Source organism: Lathyrus oleraceus, chromosome 6 (genome assembly GCF_024323335.1).
Source record: "Lathyrus oleraceus cultivar Zhongwan6 chromosome 6, CAAS_Psat_ZW6_1.0, whole genome shotgun sequence".
Classification (NCBI taxonomy): Eukaryota; Viridiplantae; Streptophyta; class Magnoliopsida; order Fabales; family Fabaceae; genus Lathyrus; species Lathyrus oleraceus.
Genome location: NC_066584.1, coordinates 366,566,666 through 366,588,959, shown reverse-complemented (window position 1 = coordinate 366,588,959; position 22,294 = coordinate 366,566,666). Strand labels below are relative to the sequence as shown.

The 22,294-nt window shown below is 33.4% G+C and overlaps 1 protein-coding gene across 1 annotated transcript; it reads right to left on the bottom strand.

Moving 5' to 3' along the window:
• Positions 1 to 17,582: 17,582 nt before the first annotated feature.
• LOC127093128 (heat stress transcription factor A-4c) lies at positions 17,583 to 20,558 on the bottom strand. Its single transcript, XM_051032031.1, has 2 exons — positions 20,300 to 20,558; positions 17,583 to 19,243 (listed from the first exon to the last, which is right to left on the bottom strand). The coding sequence occupies exons 1-2, from the start codon at positions 20,513 to 20,515 to the stop codon at positions 18,248 to 18,250; spliced, it is 1,212 nt and encodes a 403-aa protein (XP_050887988.1). The 5' UTR covers positions 20,516 to 20,558; the 3' UTR covers positions 17,583 to 18,247.
• Between the last annotated feature and the right edge of the window lie 1,736 nt (positions 20,559 to 22,294).

Below are 22,294 nucleotides of genomic sequence, written 5' to 3'. Positions count from 1 at the left end.
CCTTACCTTAACCTTCCCCCATTTACACACACTCTGAACCCATAACCTCCACCATAAATCCCTCTGAAACTCCCATATCTAACCCACCATCACCTCCCCTTCAAAAATTCAATCTCACCACCACAACTCTGCCTATATCTGAAGCTCAAATTTTCAATGAACCCATATCACCACCCTTCTCCACACCCTCATCCCCACCTTATTATACCATCTCCTCTGATTCTGACTCATCTTACCCTCAATCCTCTACTCTTCCTCAACTACTGGCTCGCACCCTCTCCGCCAAAAACTCACCTTAGCCAGAAACCAGTATTCATTCACCATATGAACAACCACCAACACCACCCTATTAATCTCACATAGAAACCCCCTCTAAAAACCTAATTACCCAACAACCTGAACCTCCCACTGAAACCATCCCCACACCACCAGCACCCATATCTCCCACCTCTAAACCTGAACCCACATTTCCCACACTGGAAGAGGCAGTAGCCTTATTTGTTGAGTCTTCAGTGGAGAAGATCAAATCTCTATCTAAAAACTCTAGAATCAGTGATGATCCCTCTGTAGTGAGGATTCACTAGAATAGAGTGACCAGATGGATGACATCTGAGGCTTTCAAGCTGAAAGACCTCTCTGAACAAGTCCGAAACGACTTCATTAGAGAAACTGAAGAGAGGTTACAAGACTGTCTAGCCAGAGAGGAAAAAGAAAAAGCTCGCAGAGAAACTGAGGAAAAGGCTCGTTTGGAAGAAGAAGAAAGAGCAAGAAAAGCTGCAGAAAAGGTCGCCGCTGAGGCTGTTGCTGAAGCTGAAGCCAAAGCCAAGGCTGATGCTGAAGAAGCAACACACATAACTGCAGAAGAAGCTTCCAAGGCTAGGGATGATGCTCTGACTCAGGGGGAGCAATCTCACTCTGATTTCACTCCTCTAGTGTTGAATACTCTAGAAGAGTTACAGAAAAAGCAGTAGATTATGAGAGCAAGATTAGATCAACAGGACTCCGTCAACTCCAACATTCAGAACCTGCTGACTCCACTTCTTTAGAGGATTCTGCCTCCTCCGAACCCTTAGGCACTTAGGATTTTCTTGTTATTTTCTCTACGTGCTTATCTTCCATGTTTTCTCTAAGTGCTTTTCCCTATGTTCCTTTATATTTTGTCATCTTATCTATACTTCTCTTTCATCAATGAATTATGGTTTACCTAATCTCTTTACTAAGTCTTTTTAAGTCTGAAAAAAAGGGGGAGAATAAAAACAACTCTGATGAAATATTATCTAAGCCTCTTACTGTACTGCGCACATTTAAAACTTTTATTATGAATTCCTAAGCTCTGCATGAAGTATCTAAGTTAAAAACAAGCTATACTATGTAAGGAGATCTGGTAAGAACATCTAAAACCTCTTAAGCATCTAAGTTAAGGGGAAATTGACTTATCTCAGGGGGAGTCGTCATACATCTGACTCTGAGATAACTCCTTTAAATTTTTATGAAGTATCATTGTTTCATCATCAGTCTGAAGTTTTTGTCATCATCAAAAAGGGGGAGATTATTAGAATAAGATTGTGTGTCTATAATTCATCTCTAAGGATTTGATGATAACAAAGGATGAAACAAATTGGCACCCTAACAAATTTATCTAAGTGTGCAGGACTCTGACAGAAAAAGGATCAGATAGACAAACATCTGACATCTTGCAAGTCCAGAATAGACAACTTAGAATAAACTAAAGCAGACGCTCTGACTCTGAAGAAAAGCAAGCTCACAGAGTCTGACGGAAGAAGACTCAGACACTCTGAATCTGAAGAGTTTCATACAACTGGTCTGATGATTTGTACTCTAAAGAAGGCTCTATAGAAAAACACATCAAGAACTTCTGAAGAAAATCTACTCTCAGCAACTATCTGAAGTATACACGCTGAACAAGAATATTTGAACCCCGTGTACTCTGACTCAAGGTGAACCACAAAGACTTACAAAGTGTTCCACTTTTGGTATGAATCTTTATTTGGAAAAGAATAAACACTCTCCAAAATTTCTATGGAAAGGATAACAAACTTAATGCCATTAAAGTCCATCATTGCCAAGATATTCATTAATGCCTCAACTAACGGTCTCTTGTTCAAATCACTATATAAAGGCAGGATCATCATCATACAAAGGAACGAAAGATACACACAAGAATACTACAACCAAAAATCCATATTCTCTTTCATTCTTGTTCAAATCTGTTCGCACGAGTTGTTGCTCTAAGTGTGAAACCCTTCAGTTTTCATTGTGTTAATACTGCTTACTTAGAAGCACTAAACACTTTATTGTATTTTCAAAATAGTTGTTGAATATTTCCTCAAGTGACATGTGATGTCTGTAAACTTGAGAGGGCTAAGATATTTTTACTCTCTTAGACATTTTCGTTGTAATCTTTCTAGATTATTGGATTAAGTCCTTGTTGAAGGCGAAATTACCTTGGTCGGATGGACTGGAGTAGCTTTGAATTTCAAGCGAACCAGGATAAACTTTTGTGTTGATAGCTTTATCGTGTGTTTTATTTGCAAAAGTTTTTATTATTTGTGAAAACAATTCAAACCCCCTTTCTTGTTTTTCTCTACCTTCAATTATTACATTAACTATACTTTAATGTCGTTTATCGTATGCTCTTTATTTTTGTCATTTATTTACTTTATGATTTTATTTTAACATCTCATATCATATTTTCTCTTTGTCCACTTGGACACTTGTTTATGTCTATGTTTTTTTTACTTTGTCCATTTGGACTTGTTTTTCTTTTGAAGACATTATTAACGGAAAAAACCTCTAAAATTTGGCTCTCTTGATTCATGGACTTGAGGTTACTATCATTGGCATTATTATGGAGTTATGGACTTAGAATAGGATCTTGACTCTTGCTTTAGGAGTTTGTGATTTGAGACCTTGGGATTCATCTAGTACCTTTGACTTTGGGCTTCTTTTGAAGACTTGGCTTGGTTACTTTGGTTTCATCTGATACATGGATTATTCTTTGCTTATTTGGATTGCTTGAGGCTTAATCCAAAGGATGGAATTCTTGCTTGACTTATGTTATAAAGCTTGTTATCTTTTTCTTAGATCTTACCTTCCTAGCTTTTACTTAATGTTATAGGATAATCTCTCCATCTCCTCCCCTTGTTTAATTTTCAAAATCTTGTCTCTCATTTTCGAAAGCATTCTTGTTTTCAAACTTGAACCACTTTCTCAATAAACCTTGACTTTTGTCAATTGATTTTCAAAACACTTTCTTAATAAATGCTAATACATCTTAAGCATATTCAAACCAAATTCAAAAGACTAAAAAATACATAACATATTCAAACTATTATGTGCCCTTTGTGCACTTTTTCTTTTAAAACTTTTTCTCAAAGTTTAGACATGAGTCATTTCCATAGTTGAGATGTAATTCTTCTATATCCATAGTATTGATGATAATTATTTTTAACCAAAGAGAGTTAGTGGCATACTTATTGATATTTATCCAAGTTGGAGCCCTTCTTCGTGGTGATGCAAAGTTCTCATACTTGTGGGTGGCTAGTTGAGTGTTCTTCTTAAAATGACAAAATGACTTTTCATTAAAAAAATGAATCAAAACAAACACCTTTATTATTTTTACCACGAACTACGAGGTTTTGATCCTCCATTTCACTTTGTTGGTATGTAGGAATGAGACTCAGGAACTCTTGGCAAACACAAAATTATAAAAACATTTATCTTCTCATCTCCCTAATCTTTTTTTGCAAACAACACCATTTTTAAGGCAAAATGTAGAGATTTTCAAAGAGGTTCCTATAGAGTACTATAGACGTTTAGGGATCTAGTATCATCCCTTTGCATAACCAACCCCCATACTCTTATCTCTTTTTATTAGTTTTTGTTTAAAACTTCTTTGGGTTTTGTTCATTCTTTTTTCCTTTCCTTTGGAAATAATAAAAGCACGGTGGCGACTCTTGTTTTGTGAGTTAAGTTAATCAATAGCTTAATCTCACAATTTTTACCGCTACAACTATCTCTTGCTGGACCACGAGATCAAATTGTCTCTTCGAAATTGACAACTTCCAGAAGTATTTTTCCTTTCTATTCAGTCTCTAGCATAGTCAGCATCACAATAGCCTATTAATTTATATTCACTTGATTTTTTATTAAACAAACCAAGGTTAGTAGTATTTTTCAGATACCTAAAGATTCTCTTAACATCAATTAAGTGAGTCTCCTTAGGATTTGATTGGAAGCGAGCACATAAGCAGACACTGAATAAAATATCAGGTTTAAAAGTTATTAGATAATGGAGAGAGCCTATCATACCTCTGAATAGCTTTTGATTTACCTTATTGCTTACCTCTTCTTTCTCCATAATTCATGTAGGATGTATTGAAGTCTTTGCTTGCTTACATTCTGACAAGTTAAACTTATTTAGAAGTTCTCTTGTATACTTGCTATGATGAATGTATGTTCCTTCTTAACGTTGATCAATCTGGATTCCTATAAAGAGCTTGAGTTCTCCCATCATACTCATTTCAAATTCTGCATGCACTGACTTAGTAAAATCCTTGCACAACGAAGCATTAGTAGAACCAAAAATAATATCATCAACATAAATTTGCACAACCAGAATATCATTCTTAAAGGTTTTTCAAAAGAGAGTTGTATCCACTTTCCCTCTGGTAAAATCATTTTCCAAAAGGAAGTTACTTTGTTTATCATACCAAGCTCTAGGAGCTTGTTTCAGACCATATAACGAATTTTTCAGTTTAAATATAAAATCCGGGTTTTAAGAACTTTCAAAGCCAGAGGGTTGGTGCGTATACATTTCTTTATAAATGTATCCATTTAAGAATGCACTCTTAATATCCATATGGTAAAGAATGATGTTATGATTGACTACAAACGAAATTAAAAGACAAATAGACTCTGACCTGGAAACTGGAGCAAAGGCTTATATATAGTTTATACCTTCTTATTGACTATAACCTTGTGCTACCAGTCAGACATTGTTTCTAATAAATTCACTATTCTCATTGAGCTTGTTTCTGAAAACCCATTTGGTTCTAATGACATGGAAACCCTTTGGTTTCTGAACAAGATCCCAGTCGTTTCTGGTGAATTGATTCAGTCCCTCTTGCATAGCCAAAATACATTCATTATCCAGAAGAGCTTCATCAATAAATGTGGGCTCCATTAGAGATACTAAATCGAGAAGACTTTCTTCAAAAGGTTTCTTTCAAAGCCAGAGGATTGGTGCGCCTTTATCTCCCATAATCAATTCTTCAGAATGAGAAGTTCTTGGTATACTCTTCTTCTGATGAGTTTGACCAATGACAACTTCTGGTTGAGTCGCTTTTGAGACTTTTGCTTCAGATTCTTTAGCTTTTCCTTCTGAGTATTTTTCTCTAGAATCATTATCCTTGGATTCTGAAAGATTGATCTTCATATCTGCAAATTTATCAACTAGATTTGACTTTTCAGGATCAAGTTTATCATTAAATCTAACATGAATTGATTCTTTGGAAATTCTTGTCTCAGTGTTAAAGATTTTGTATCCTTTAGAGCATACAGAAAATCCTAATAATAAACACTTATGTACCTTAGAATCAAACTTGCCAAGATTCTCTTTATTGTTTAACATAAAACACTCACAGCCAAAAGGATGAAAGTAAGAAATGTTCGACTTTCTGTTCTTCCATAATTCATAAGGTTTCTTACCCATAATAGGTCTAATAGTAATCCTATTATGAATATAACAAGTTGCGTTAACTGCTCCTGCCCAACAATGCTTAGCATATCAGTTTCTTGGATCATGGTGTGGGCCATTTCTTGCAAAGTCCCACTCTTCCTTTCTACAACCCCATTTTACTATGGACGCATATGAATGAATGAAGCATGAATATGTGCAGATGAATCTCAAGTCATAGGTTCTATGAAAAGTGAAAAGGGTAGGGCAAATTTTGGGGTACAACAGTTGCCCCAATTTAATCAGCTTAAACCTGAATGGTCGAATTGCGAGAGCTTTTCGGATATTCAAGGTATGAGTGGATTAAATATCGAAGTATCCAAAAATTTACCTGTTGAGAATGGTTGTATAAGGTATCAGGATGGCAACCTGACTTTTATAGGTTAATCTGGTGGATTTTATTAATGTACTGTGGGGATATTAATGGTAAATGAAGTCATGATATGCATGTTATATGCTTTATCATTTTATGAAACCTGAGGCCATGTATGCTAATCAGAGAGCCCATGAATGTTTCAAAATATCATTGCAAACAAGGGGTTTCGAGAATGAATCATCAGTCCAAAATCTGGAAACAAAGTCAAACACAGAGGTTTGAAAAAAGGAAAGGTCATCAACCTTACAGGTTGGGAAAAAGGTTCGTCAATCACATAGATTGAAAAAGGTTCATCAACCACGAAGGTTGGAAAAAGGATTCAACAACCATGAAGGTTGGAAACAAAGATCATCAACCCTAAAGGTTAGAAAAAGGATTTAACAACCATGAAGATTGGAAATAAAGGTCATCAACCCTAAAGGTCAGAAAAAGGATTCAACAACCACGAAGGTCGGAAACAAAGGTCATCAACCCTAAAGGTCGAAAAAAGGATCCAACACCACGAAGGTTGGAAACAAAGGTCATCAAACCTAAAGGTCGGAAAAAGGATCCAACAACCACGAAGGGTTGGGACAAGAGGATCATCTGCCCTAAAGGTTGGAAACAAAAAGGATCATTAACCCTAAAGGTTGTAAAAATATACCAAGCAAACTGGGCTTTAAAAGATGCCAAGCAAGTTAGATTTTGGAAGAATCACCAAACTAGCTGGTTTCAAAAGGTACCAGGCAGGTATTGGTTTTGAAGATGTCAATAAAATATTGGGCTTTGATTTCTCTGATTTACACATACTACTTCATATTATTCTAGATGAATGATATGTATGAGTGAAACAATGTGATTTATACATGTAATGATTTATGCAATGGTTAAGTCAGATGCTCATATAGAGGGTGGTGGGAATTTTGGGCTAGGATATGAGATCATCCGGACATGATTCTTCGACACCTACTTCAAGCTCAAAAGTTGTTGTCACGTAACTGGATTGTGTTTGAAACATGGAGAGAGCTTGTACCTGCATAACCTGCCTATGCCCCAATATATTGGGTACCTGCACCAACTGCCTCAACTGCCTATGCTAACATGTCTCATACGTCTGTGCCATACCCATTGCTCCTCATTAAGAGACATTAAGTATTTTACATTTTGATCCTCAAGATCATAAAGTCTGATTTTATAAATTTTATTATTTTTCTTTCCGTTAAAAAGGATTGTACTGTCTTTCTGACTAACAACCTTACATGACTTTTGAGCAAAAATGATATCATAACCATTGTCACTAAGTTGACTAATAGCCAATACGTTATGCATCAAACCATCAACCAAAATAACATTTGTAATAGAAGGAAGTTTACTGTTACCAATTGTTCTGGAGCCAATGATCTTCCCTTTCTAGTTTCATCTAAAACCAACGAATCCTCCAGGCTTAAGTTCCAAATCTTAGAACATAGACCTTTTTCCCGCCATATGTCGTGAGCATCCACTGTCCAAGTACCATGACTGGTGTTTCAATTGAGCTGATAAGGATGTATGCAACATAAATTATCTTATCCTTAGGTACTGATAAGTGTTAAATTATGGTAATTTTTTGTGTGAATAATTGACACTTATTGACTTGTTTCAATTGAGTTTCATGCATAAACCTCAACTTTTACATATATATTATATAGTTTACGTTATCATGTAAATATTGCTTAGTTTGATATTTTTCATCTCTTTTTGTAGGTTTTCATGCATAATTTAAGCATTGGAATCATAGGCAAAAGGATGGTTTCAAGCAAGACCTAAAATAACAATTTTGAAGATTCCATGTTTTCCTGCTTGGGCTCAGCGTGGTCCTAGCATTCTATGAGAAATAGGGACATGGAGAAATTACACTTTTCGTGCTAGGAGCAAGCTTTGAGCGCACAAAGCACGCTCGTGCTAGGAGCGGGCTAAGCATGGGCCTAGCACGAGTTATGGTGGTTTTCTATTTTTCATCGTGGTCGCGCTAAGCGAGCTTAACACGATTCCACTTTTTCAGCCACTATACATTCATTTGTGAACAGATTTTTAGGGATGTTTTTGGTAACTTTTAACCCCAATTCCATCGGAACCATTCTTTGTGGAGTGTAGCTTAGAAACAACATTAGGGGTTTCAATCTTGAATATTCAGAGTGGGATTTTCATCAATCTACTTGACACATTGAGAGATTCTTGTTCATCTTCATTCTTCTCTTTGTACCTCTATTGTTGGGTTTGTATGTAAGTTTACTTTAATAATATTTTTTATTAATCATGGCATTGTATACGATCTATTTTACAATCTATATCGATGTTATCTTTGATTTCAATATTTGTCTTAATAAGTTTGGATTGCTATAGACATATACAGTTCAAACTCGATCTAAGATGAACATCTATTAGATTCTAAACTCTAGACATATATTTAGGTCTAATATTCACTGTGGGTATCATATCTTAAGGCTCCATATTGTCTGATAGGCTGAGAGATCGTCGATTAGATAATACGGTAGAACTCTCGTCGGTGTTCCATACATGGAAACTAATGTGAGTGATACATGATAATTTGATAAGTGTTTTAGGTTGTGTGCAACTGATTGGTAGATTTACGTATTAGATAGGTGGATGAAATTCATTCTTGAAGAGTTCTCTCTGTTACTTTAATTACTTGTGCATATGTTTTACTTTCCGCATCTTTTTACCTTACAAACATAAGCTTAGAAACGTAGAGATCGTTGAATGGCATTTGATGTCACACTAATCCTTGTGGAGACGATAAAAATCAAAATACTTACTTTTGCTTACTGCTTTACTGCTTCAACAAAATGGCGCTGTTGCCGGGGATTGGTGTTTAGATATTGAAAGCATCGTAATAATTTCTATCTTTTTAAGCTTTGTACATTTATGTATATTGTATAGATACTTGTATATAAACTTGTCTATATTATATAGATACTTTCTCTGTACTTGTTTGTCATACTAGTTTATCTTTGTATATATTCTTGTTTTTTATAACGTTTGTTCAAGTGTTTGTATATACTTGTTTTCCATCAAACTTGTTCAAGTGTTTGTATATATTGTTGTTTCCCTTCACCTTTGCTCAAGTGTTGGTTAGGGGTATCCGTTGGTGAATAACTAGCCACACAAAAGAGGCAACATGGAGTAGTGTATACAAGATAAAGGCGTCGAGCTAACAACGTAAAACAAGCGCTTGTTGGGAGGCAACCCAACCTTTTAAATATTTAATAGCTTTTCATTTAGTAAATAGTCATTATAGAGTGACAGTGGATGCAAAGCTTGAAAAAAGTTGGCATTTTTAAAAAACCTTATTTTGCTGATGCCGCATAGTGCGACCAAAGGGCGCTTAGTATGCTATGCTGCACATGGAAACATATCTCAACCACTTATCCACTTTCACCCAGGTCTTTTGACCCATGTTGAACTTATTTTGTTTTATATTTAGTAGTAATTTAATTTAAAGTTATTATGTTGTTAGAGACTTGTTTTGTGTTTGTCCAAAAAGCTTCTCTTTGATTGGCTTAAGGAGACATGGAGTGATTGTTTCAAGTTTGAATGCATCAACAAGAAAATGTTATGGTAATGATAAAAGTTTGAAAGGAAAGCACATTATTAAGGTACATGTTTAATGTTTTCTACAACATAGCATGACTATGAAACTTATTCTTTGTACAAATATTATGCCATTCATTCTTTTGCAATACTTGTTCATGTTTGAATCAATTTAGATCATAGTCAAATGTGAGGAGCATTTCCATTGTTTAGTATATGCACAGGAGACCAACAATTCTTGTTTTAACTCGTTTGAATTATGTTTAGTCTTGTATTCGTGTTGATTTGTATGAAAGAACTACAATAATCAAGGCATTTTGTTTGGTTTTGAGCATAACCACTTGACCAAAAAGTAGTCTACCTTGTGAGTGAGTGACAATTTGCTTACCTCCTTTGAGCCTTTTGTAAGGATCCATTTTGATGTCAACTTTTGGAACTTGTACATAGTTCATTGTTGATTTTAGATTGGATTTTGAAAAAAAAATCTTGAACCCTCAACCGTAAATTGTGGTTTGAATTTTTACTCTTGCCTTAGAAAGTTTGGGAGCATTCACATTACAATGATTGGTTGCATTCAATTTAGGGAGAAAAGGTTGGTTACTAAGAGGTCGAAAAAGAAAATTTTGGAAAAAGAAAGAGAAAAGTGAAAAATAAAAGAAAAATAAAATAAAAATAGAAATCCTTGAAAAATAAAAAAAATATAGCAAATAAGTTATGTAAAAAGGTGTAACAGTTGTGCAATGAGAAAAATGTGAATGAAATTTGTGAATGCTTGAGATTGTGAGAGGTGATCACTCCCATATGATTAGGCAAGATTTTTGTTTAAATTAACTTTAAAAATAACATTTCTTTGTTACCCAAGCCACATTACAACCCTTGAAGTCCTTTTGATTTGTGTTTTATGGTTTCGATATGATTTTTTTGGATGAATGCATAATTTGATCAAGATGTTAGCAAGATTGTTGAATGTGAGTCAAGTCCCTCATGTTTGTTATTCATCCATTAATGAATTTATGTGTTAGGTGTGATTTATTTTTGAATGTGTATTTCTTTAGAATTTTTGATATGTGTTTTATGCTCAGAATATGTTTCATAGTCATGGTATTATTGTAGTATAGTGGTAAGCATAACTTTGCTTGTACTTTTGAAATTCGAATCATGCATTTGATTCCGTTTTTAAAAACTTGTTGGCCATGATTTCTTGGTGATTACTTTTTTTTTCTTTAGGGTGATTGATTATTGTTTGAGGACAAATAAGTTCTAAGTTGGGGAAAGTTTGATAAATGCTAAATTATGGTAATTTTGTGTGTGAATAATTGGCACTTATTGACTTGTTTCAATTAAGTTTCATGCATAAACCTCAACTTTTGCGTATATATTGTATAGTTTGCGTTATCATATAAATATTGCTTAGTTTGATAGTTCTCATCTCTTTTTGTAGGTTTTCATGCATAATTAAAGCATTGGAATCATAGGCAAAAACATGGTTTCAAGCAAGACCTAAATATAACAATTTTGAAGATTCCATGTTTTCCTGCTTGAGCTTAGCGCGGTCCTAGCGCGCTAGGATGAAGAGGGACATGGAGAAATTGCAATTTTCATGCTAGGAGCATGCTAAGCCCGGTTGTGTTAGGAGCGGTCTAAGCGCAGTCTTAGCATGAGTTATGGCGGTTTTCTATTTTTCACCGTGGTCGCGCTAAGCGAGCTTTGCACGGGTTTGGCGCGATTCCACTTTTTCAGCCACCATGAACATATTTTTAGGGATGTTTTTGGTAACTTTTAACCCTAATTACTTAAGAATTATTCTTTATGGAGAGTAGCTTAGAAACAACATTAAGGGTTGCAATCTTGAATATTCACAATGGAATTTGCATCAATCTACTTTACACATGGAGAGATTCTTGTTCATCTTCATTCTTCTCTTTGTACATCTATTGTTGGATTTGTATGTAAATTTACTTTATAGTATGTATTTTTATTAATCATGGTGTTGTATATGATATATTTTACAAATCTATATCGATGTTATCTTTGATTTCAATATTTATCTTAACAGGTTTGGATTGCTATAGACATATACGGTTCAAACTCGATCTAAGATGAACATCTATTAGATTCGAAACTCTAGACGTGGATTTAGGTCTAATATTCATTGTGCGTATCGAATCTTAATAATCCGTAATGTTTGATAGGCTGAGAGATCGGCGATTAGATAATACAGTAGAACTGTCGTCGGTGTTATAGATATGGACACTGATGTGTGTGATACATGATGATATTGATAAGTGTTTTAGGTCGTGTGTAACTGATTGGTAGATTTGCGTATTAGATAGGTGGAGGAAATTCATTCCTGACGAGTTCTCTCCGTTACTTTAATTACTTGTGCATATGTTTTACTTTCCACATCTTTTTACCTTACAAACATAAGCTTAGAAACGTAGAGACCGTTGAACGACATTTGGTATCGCACTAGTCCATATGGAGACGATAAAAATCAAAATACCTATTTTTGCTTGCTTCTTTACTGCTTCAACAGGTACCCACTTTCTGGGTCCTCTATTGTTAGTTTTCCCAGAGTTTCTAACACTCTTGGGTCTTTGTGCAGAAGGATAATCACGGGAAATTTGTGCATGATACTTAGGTTTCAAAACTGAGTTGTTACCCTTTTTAAGTTTCTGTGTCTGTGCAAAAAAATCAAGCTCAATGCCAGCATGCACGAAATGCTCATAGAGGGGTTTCGATTTTACCTTATAACATTTGTCAGGTTTTATAGTTTCTATACAACCTAAAACTTTCTTGCCATTTCTGCTAACTCCATAGATCAAAGAAGTCATTTTGCTTTTATCTATGCTTTTAGCCAGAAATTAATGAAATGCTTTGTCATATCTAATTATGCAAGCAGTACCAGAAGCTTCTGAGACTATTTCTTCCTCTAGATTTGAAATTTTACTTTTCGAAGCAAAGTTGTCACTTTCTAAAGAAAATAATTTTTTTATTTAAGGAAGAAATATCTTTCTCAAGATCACTATGAGTTTTAGAAGAAACTACTTGGACTTGTTTAAGGTCCTTGTACCTAATCTGAAGCCTCAAGTACTTTTCCAATATTTCAGAGATACATGATTCTAAATCAGAACGAGATAGTTCATAAAATACCTCTTCAGAATTAGAGTCTGATTCTGACACCACCTTGTCTTCTGGTTCTTCAGAACCTTCTAGATCAGATGTAGTTGCCATCAATGCAATGTTGACTTGTTCTTCATCTGAATCTTCTTCTTCGGATTTTGAGTCATCCCATGTAGCCATCAACCTCTTCTTTCCTTTAGAAAACTTCTTTTTAGGCTTTCTGTCCTTTTTCAACTTAGGATATTCATTCTTGTAGTGGTCTGTCTCCTTGTACTCAAAGCGGATAACCTCTTTACCAGAAACTTGCTTCTTCTGTCCAGACGAAGAATTAGAATGACCAACAGTCCTTTTACTACCTTTGAACGTTCCTTGACCATTTTGCATGTGCTTCCAAAGTTTGTTGACCCTTTTGGAAGTCAGTGCACTTGTTTCTACATGCAGGAATCTTGGCAGATTCTTAAAAAAGTTGATACGTGATCAGTGCACTTGCTCTGTCTTCTGCATACGTTGCCTTCACCATCTACCCTATTTAATTGCATGCTAATACATGATCAATGCACTCACCATCAAACACTAAACTTATATCTTAAAAAAATGTCTTCATCACCATATTACATGATCAATGCCCATACCGATGGTGAAATATTTGAGTGTCACTTATTCGGTTTTTCTTTTTGCAACACAAAAGTAACCCGGTTTATAATAAATAGATGATCAAATTTTAACATTTGAAACAAAGAATATAAAATAAATTGCAGTGTAGTCATGTGGGATAAATCATCTACAAAAATCTGGTGTTTTTTACAAACAACCAAGTAAAGTTTTATCAGTTGAAGATTCAAGATAATGACGATGTTCATCATATGGTTCTCAGTCATGAACAATTTGGGTACAATGATATAGAGTTATATATATTAACACAACAAGATCAAGTGTCTCAGTTCGTTGATCCATCATAAGTGTTTTATGAAACTGATGACGACGAACAAGCTGAAGTTGATGTTGTTGACGAGGAAGAAGAAGAAGTTGAGTTATTGGTTGATGAAATGGTGAATGATGAAGGAGAAGAATAACCACTACCAACTAGTCATGTATATTTTCCACCTCAACACATGACAAGCTTGAATTTAGGAACATATGAACCTTCGTTAGATATATTTTAAAATCCTTATGTATAAATTCAAGGATCATTGAAAGAAGGAGACAAATTTCGCACAAAAGAAGACTGTGTCAGAGCCATTAAAAAGTATCACATGGAATTATCAGCTGATTATAGGGTTGATTGAACTAATGCAACAAGGTATAAGATTTATTGCCGAAATAAGCTCTGCCTGTTCCGATTGTTAGCATCTTACCAGAAGAGGAGTAGTTCTTGGGAGATAGGTTATATGGATCCAATTCACACATGATTAATCACGAGCCCAATACAAGACCATCGCAAACTAAACTCTCAGTTAATATGCGATGAAATTTTTTCTGTCATTAGCGACAATCCATCATTAAAGGTGAGTATAATAATCTTGTATATTATAACACAATACAACTATACTCCATCATAAAGAAAGGCATGGATAACTAGGATTAAGGCATTTGAAAAAGTGTTTGGCAATTGGGAGGAGTCATATAAACAACTTTCAAAGTACTTGGTGGCTCTTAAACATTATGCTCCAGGGACTATTGTTAATTTGGAAATGTTGTCGGCGTATACCCCAGACGATACTTGTGCTATTGGTAATGAAATATCCCACTGACTCTTCTGGGTGTATCAACCATGCATCAAAGATTTTGCTTTCTGTAAACCTATTATACAAATTGATGGTACATGGTTGTACATGGCAACAACAACCCTTTTCCAATCGCCTTTGCCCTAGTTGAATGAGAGACTGTCGGGGGATTGATTTTTTTCCTAAAAAATCTATGATTGCACATTACTCCTCAACCTAACTTATGTTTGATCTCAGGCTAACACCCTTCAATAGTGAGTGCCTACAAAAACATTGATGATGGCTGACAGGATCCTTCTTCGACATATGTCTACTGCATTATACATGTCGCTCAAAATTTCATGATGGAGATCAAAGATAAAACATTGCGGAAAAAAGTTGTCAATGCAGGGTATGCATTAACAGAACCTTCTTTGAAACACTACCACGAAGACATCAGATTGTCAAACACATATACAGTAAGGTGGATCGACAATATTCCATTGGAGAAGTGGACTAGGGCATACGAAAACGATCAACGATAGGTCCATATAACAATAAATCTTATGGAATCAATGAACTCTGTCTTCAAAGGCATCAGAAACCTACCTATAACCGCTTTAGTGAAAGCAACTTATTTCAGGCTAGGGGCGTTGTTTGAGACCAGACGTTCCAAATGGAGTTCAGTGTTACAATCTGGGCAGTTGTTAAGTGATGCTTCAATGAAATTCATTAAAGAGGAAGCTGCCAAAGCAAACACACATGTGGTCATGGTGTTTGACTATATTAAAGATTGGTACAGTGTTGCTGATTCAATGGATCACAATAAAGGCATGCCGAGGGGACACTATCGAGTGAAACTAGATAGAGGTTGGTGCGACTGCGAAATGTTCCAAGCCTTTCGTATGCCCTGCTCCCATGTCATAGCGGCATGTTCAAATGTTTGACGTGATCCTTCCAACTTACTATCCAACTTTTACAAAGTCATAAGCCTTTGCAATATTTATAAAATTAGCTTTTCAGTGGTAGCAAAAGAGGATTATTGGTCTGCATATCAAGGGGACATTCTCTGGCACAATGAAATAATGTGAAGAAAGAGAAAGGGTCGCCTAAATAGTACCCGTATTTGAACCATAATGGATACGGTGAACAAAATGGTTAAATTATGCGATTACAACCATCAAAACAATTTTGTGAGGAGTATACATCATCTTGTGAACATCTCTATCAGTTTTAATATCCACCCAAAAACGAACTTCTCCATTTTGGTTGAACATCGTATCAAGCCATTGAAATCTTCTGATCTTTTCACCATCTGCAAAGTTTCCATCTAACCAATGGTTCAAGTTCCTGTTAAGATGTTTGAATGTATCTACATTCCAAAGTCGGATCTTCATTAGAGGTTGCACTGCTGAAAAGATTAAATCAATATTTCTCTTATGAATATATGGACACAAGTATGAATATACATAAAATTTAAAGAAAATTGAAGGAGATTGAAGAAAAATGGAAGGAGGGTAAAAAATTATGTGAAAAATTATGGGAGATATGATGTATTTATAGATGAGTGCACATGCATGAGCCATTGCTTTGGGCGCACACAAACATGGCTACATGCATGCGCCATTGCATATGGCGCTTTCACATGCATGCGCCACATGCCTTCACATGCATGCACCACATGCCTTCACATGCATGGCCCAATGCATGCGCCCAAGCCAGTGGCGCCTCTGTTAAATGAAAAATAGATGCGCTAGTCCAACTGGCACATGCTTCCTGAAATGTGGTTATTTTTGTAAATATTTTGAAAAATAGGTTATTTTAGAATTTTAATTGAAAAATATGGTTATTTAAAAAAAAATCTAAACTAACGGTAAACATAAATTTATAAGTTTCAAGGTTTTTACCATATCTTTAACCAGTAGGGGTTGTTTAAAACTGAACCAACTCAATAGAAAGTCGTAAAAAACCACATTTGCTTTAGATGTGTTTGAGTTATTTTTTAACAAAATCGCACGGTTCGGTTTGCGGTTTGTATTTTGCAAACTGAACCAAATCAAAATAAACCGCATTACGTTATAACCCAAACTTCATTTATCTCAATCCAACCAAAAGCCCAAACCTATTATGTCTTAGCCTTACAATTACAGACGATTTTCTCTTACTCATACTTAGTGTTTCAATTTCAGCCTTCTCAAATCTCTCCTAGTTGTATCACATCTTCTTCTCATATTTCTTTTCATGTATATCTCACATCTTCTACTCTAACATCTCTTATGTTCTTTCTTTTTCATCTTCTCGTTTTAATGTTATTGTCCTCTCTTCCGGTTACTTTTTTTATCGCATCTTTCTTCTCTAACCTCACATCTCTTTTATTCTTTCTTTTTCATATTCTATATTCTCTCTTCTCCTCTATTTTTTCTATTTCATTATAATATTTTTGATATTGTTTTATGCTACTATTTTATGATTTTTATTTCACTTTTGTCTAATCTATTTTTTGTATATTGAATGGAAAGTTGTTGTTCAAAAGTATTATGAGTTTTATTGTTATTTGGTATGAATAACTAAACATAGAGTTATATTGTTCTCTATATGTGTAAGTACGATTTAATAAAAATATTGTAAAAAATTGAACCAACAAAATCAACCTAAACCACATTGGTTTGGTTTAGTTCGATTTTGTTTCTAAAAACTAACCGAACCAAACTGAACCACACACTTTTTTGTCTTGCGATTCAGATGATTTTTAGTTTCAAAATCGCCCAATTTGCATTACAAACACCCCTATTAGCCAAATGCAAGAATTTCTACTTCACATCATTCATAAATCAAATTATAAATAAATTTAAAGATATCTAATCAATAAAAAAAATTAAGAAGATATATAAGATAAACAATAGAATAATAATAATCCAAATGGTAATTCAGTCAAAGTATAAAGTTTCCATCATCATTTGCTCATCCTTAACCGAAATAAATCATCTATTCATGATAAACGATGAAGGTTTAAGAAATTACACAGAATAACTCCTCTTGAATAGTGGCTCTTGAAGCCTAACAAGGTTCATATCCCAATATCCAAGTGTAAAATCTCAAATTTTCTAAATTCTCCTAAGGCCTAACATGAGCGTGGGGACTTGTTGATGTGGCAAGTAGGAATTTGTGTATGTGGCCCTTGGTGCCTGAACATGGATGATCTGACAAGTGTGAGTGTCTAGACTTGGTCCTAAGAGTTTGGACGTTAATCACAAGAAGCTCTTGGTGCTTTTTTGAAGGTTTCATCATCTGGACATGAAGGTTTCAATCGTTTCAAAATCTAAAGGAGATTGTCTTATGATAAAAAGTCTCAAATATTAGAGCTATTGAAAGTACAAGAAATAATGATTTAAAATTAAAAGATAAAACTAATAAAATAATGACTAATCAATGAACATCAAAGATTATCCGGATACATGCTTTAGTGTTGTACTAAAGTCCGACAACATTTACAATATGCAAATTCTTCCACGAAGATATTATTGAGATGGACAAAAAGAAAGCGGTTAAGGAGCATCTCATGCACCCAAACAAAATCTAAATCAATATCATCTTGTCACACACTTGTATAAGGATTTGAGGGTGTTTTTTTTACTAAATTCTCTATGCCTGATCAATTTGAAAGTGTTTTTTATTATTAATGTTCCATCAAAATTTGGTAAGTTTAACACAATTTTCTTACTCATCTAAATCTGAATCTTCCACCAAGAATTTTTGCCAAAATGGTGAATTATATCCGATAGTAATTGGGGTTGTTGCAACAGGTTGTTCTTTCGGTGCAACGAAGTTAGGATTATCGATAAAAGTTGGCTCAGGTGCAATAGAATCAGAAACGGCAATAACATTTGTCTCTGGTGAAATAGGATCTTGAACAAAGATGTCATGTGGCTTAAGTTTAACAAGATCAGGATCAGTAATAGCGACCAAATCTTGCAGAGAGTTCATGTTGTTTCCTGGTGACTCGGGATGAAGTTTAAATTCTGGTTGCACATAAGACATTATTGGATTATGTCCATAATTCATAGAATCTTCAAAGTTTAAGTTTGAATGAGTTTGAAAAGATGTGTCGCTAACATCATTTACAAAATTCTCCCAAAACGTCAATGATGATTCAAGCAGATTCAATTGTTCCATGTTTATAGAGAGAATAGACACATTATCAACATTTTCTCTAGATGGCATTTCAGAAGTTTTCAAAGGAATTTCAATGTCAGCTAAATTATTAAAGGGACTATGTCTCATATACCTTCGTTTTCTCCCCATGTTTACCGTTACTGATTGGAGACCTACCTCTTCCTTGGATTTCTGCAACACTTGACCAACAGAAGAGAGTAAACTTTGTTGATTCAGTTCTAACTTTAGCAAACGATCCTTTGAGTAATGTAACTGCATCTCATTTTGTTTCCACTCCTCTTCTTGCATATGAAATTCCACAAGTAGTTGTTCTTTGTCATGTTTAATTTTTTCTATCTCGGCTTTCAAATTTCTTCGCTCTAATTCTGTTAATGGAGCACCACTAGCACTAGCAGCTACCACCCGTTTGTCATGTGCATTAGACAAAGAATGGCTATGAACTGGTTTGCGTCGATGGATATTATTCATAAGATGTGGTTGATCTCTTACGAAATCTTCATTTGCAAATTCCCATTGCTCTTGATCAACTTTTCTAAAGCCCTAATCAACGCAAAAACCATAACACAGTTCAATAAATAAATTAAAAAACAAACAACAACAACAACAAGAAAAGAACAAACTCTATTTGGATAAACAATCTAATTAAACGCTTATAGAAAAAAACATTTAGCATATAAGTGTTTATGTATAAACTATTTAAAGTCAAATTGTTTGCATATAAGCTATAAATTGTTTTGAAAAGCTATTCTAGAGTGCTTATTGAAATTAAGTTCAAACGTTGTCTCCAACAATCTTGCAAGTGTTTGTGGTAGTAGGTAAACTCAAATAAACTAATCAAAATATACCAAAAAATATGTTAACAAATTCGCAAAGATTAACTTTATTAAAACCCTAATCAAAGGATCGAGAATCTCTATTACGATAAAAGCACGTAATTACAAGAATTTTTTTATTTCAGAAGTTAATCTTAAATAAAATGGTTCAAATTACACAATAACAAAATCAATTTAAAACGATCTCGGCCATCAATTTGAAATTGAATGATTGTGTGTCGAACTTATTTCCTCAAATCCAAATCCTTAATCAAACAAAAAATCATAAGGCAATTCAAACAATCAAAAACCCTTTACGAGGATAATCTTAATTAAGTATTTTTAACAAACATGACTTTAACAAACAATGTCATGTTTGAATAACCTTAATTAAACGCTTTTAATAAAAGAGATTATAATATAAGTTTATGTATAAGTTATTTCTGTAATAAAATATAAAATAAATTCAAATAATTTTTATAACATATTTTTTATAGAGTTTACGAGGATTCCAAATGTAGTTTTCAAAAAATTTCCTCTTTTTTTTTACAAGTGTTAATAGAAGTAAACAAACTCAAATTAGTCGATTTTGATGTTAACAAAATCATAAAGATGCATTTTTCTAAAGCCCTCATCAAACCAAACACTATGACACAGTTCATTCAATCAATAAAAAAACTTTAATGACAACGATCAAAAGGAAATACACAAGCATCATTAACAAAAAACAAATCAAGTTAACAACAAATTAATGAAAATTATGAAGTATGTTAAATTTGCTTACATAGGTATTAAGCTGTCTGATGAAACTTGAGAAGTTATTATGTTTAAAGAATTTGGGCAACAAATTCTTCGAAAAATCAGGCTGATTCCAAACAATGAAACTCTTATTGGTAGAACTCCATGAAACAATGGCATCAGTTGAAGGATCACTAACCATCTCAAAAGTCTTAGAGAGAAAATGAGGTATGGAATTTGAACTACTCTGACCTTCCTCCATCACAACACAACCTCAAACCCTAAAATAAAAATAAAAAAATGACTCCTCAAACACCCTTTAAATAATAAAAAAAATCCCTATAAAATTTTTCAAAAATAAAAAATTAATAAAATGTTCTTCCTTTATATCCCCTTTTCCATTTCAGCTAGGTTTTACCAATTTCAGTAACTATTATCAATAATTCCCAAAAAAGGTATTTCTTTTTCAATTTCAAATCTGAATTCAATCTGAATTGAAGCTTACATGCTTACCTTCACTCCATTACCAGCTGGCAATGAATCACAATCTAAAAGGTGATTTTTTTTACTGATTCAAATGTAGAAAAGATAGGGGCCAAACTTTAAACAACATAACCAGAATAAAGAAACAATTGCGACTTTTTTCTTCTTCAAAATGTTCATAAATTTTTCTTGTCCATATTTGCCAAAATCTCAAAATACTCTGACCACTTTTTGAACCGTATATATCATTGAATTTACTATTTCTAAAAAAAGATGTATTTTATAAATATTAAAATATAATATAATATTTTTAAACTTATCAACTTCGTGAACAAGTCTTAACAAATATTTATTCAAATACAATTTCTTAACAAAGAAATTCTTTTTGTATAAACATTTATTTATAAAAATTAAATTTGATATTTAAAAAATTATCAACTTTTAATTATAATAATTAAAATTAAACTTAAAAAGATATAAGTTTATATTATAATATATATTTATATAAATTATATTATCCCAATATAAAATTAATATAGTATTATAAAGAATAATATTATTAAATTATTAAAGTAACTGAGGTCTTTGAAAATAACTTTATTCATATAAAGAAAAGTTATTTTTTCTGAACACTTTGCTTTTTTTTTTTTTACCAAAAATAATAAATAAAAATATCAATTCAAAAAAGTAAACTAAATATTTTTAAATATTTTTTCCCACGTTTATCCAATGGAGTGTAATTTAAAATAAACATTTATTTATTATTCTCTAGACTTAATCGCGGTTTTAATCTTTTTATTTTATATTATTCATAAAATTAATTTATTTATTTTAAATTCAAACAATCTTGATATTTCTTATATTTTTCACTTAAAATTAATGTGTTTATTAATAAAATGTGATAAATTATCATACGAAGATCTTAGTAAAACTTTAAAGGTAATAAATAAAAATTATGAATATTTAAAAAATAGACACGTTAACAATATTTTGTGCAAAAACTTGAAAATGGAATAAAAAACTTATCTGAAATTTTAAAGATTAAAATTATAAATTACACATCTTTTTAAAATATATGACATCAATTTTCAAACAAAAAAAATATCAAAATTATTTGAATTTAAAATAGAAAAATTAATTTTGCGATGAAAAAAGAAATCTAAACTGTAACAATTTTATTTTCTTAAATAATTCCTTTTAAAAATATATAAAATATTTTTTACTTCTAAGTCTCGTGTGGTGGTTTTTTAGGCTATTTTAGGGACCAACTCTTCTGAGGCGAGAGATATTGTTGGCGGTCGGTGCTACATGGATTGCATGAGGGCGGTTAGGATAATCATGTGTAATGATTACTGAGAGTGTTGGCTCTTTTAGATAGTAGAAGATGGGTATGACTTAGAGTCTTTCCTTCCCCCTTCATGGGGAAAGATATTTATAGAGGCTCTCTTGGGCCTAGGTTGTAAAATTAGTAGACAGTTATGCCATACCTTTATGACCAAGGACAATGAGAGCCCAATCATGCAAATTGTATTGCTGCATCTAGGCGACCTCTTGGCAA

Excerpts from the sequence above, each read along its gene's own strand:
- LOC127093128 (XM_051032031.1), bottom strand. The coding sequence starts at position 20,515 with ATGGAGGAAGGTCAGAGTAGTTCAAATTCCATACCTCATTTTCTCTCT. Across the intron at positions 19,244-20,299 it reads TCAGACAGCTTAATACCTAT|GGCTTTAGAAAAGTTGATCA; the intron begins GTAAGCAAATTT and ends TGCGTTGATTAG.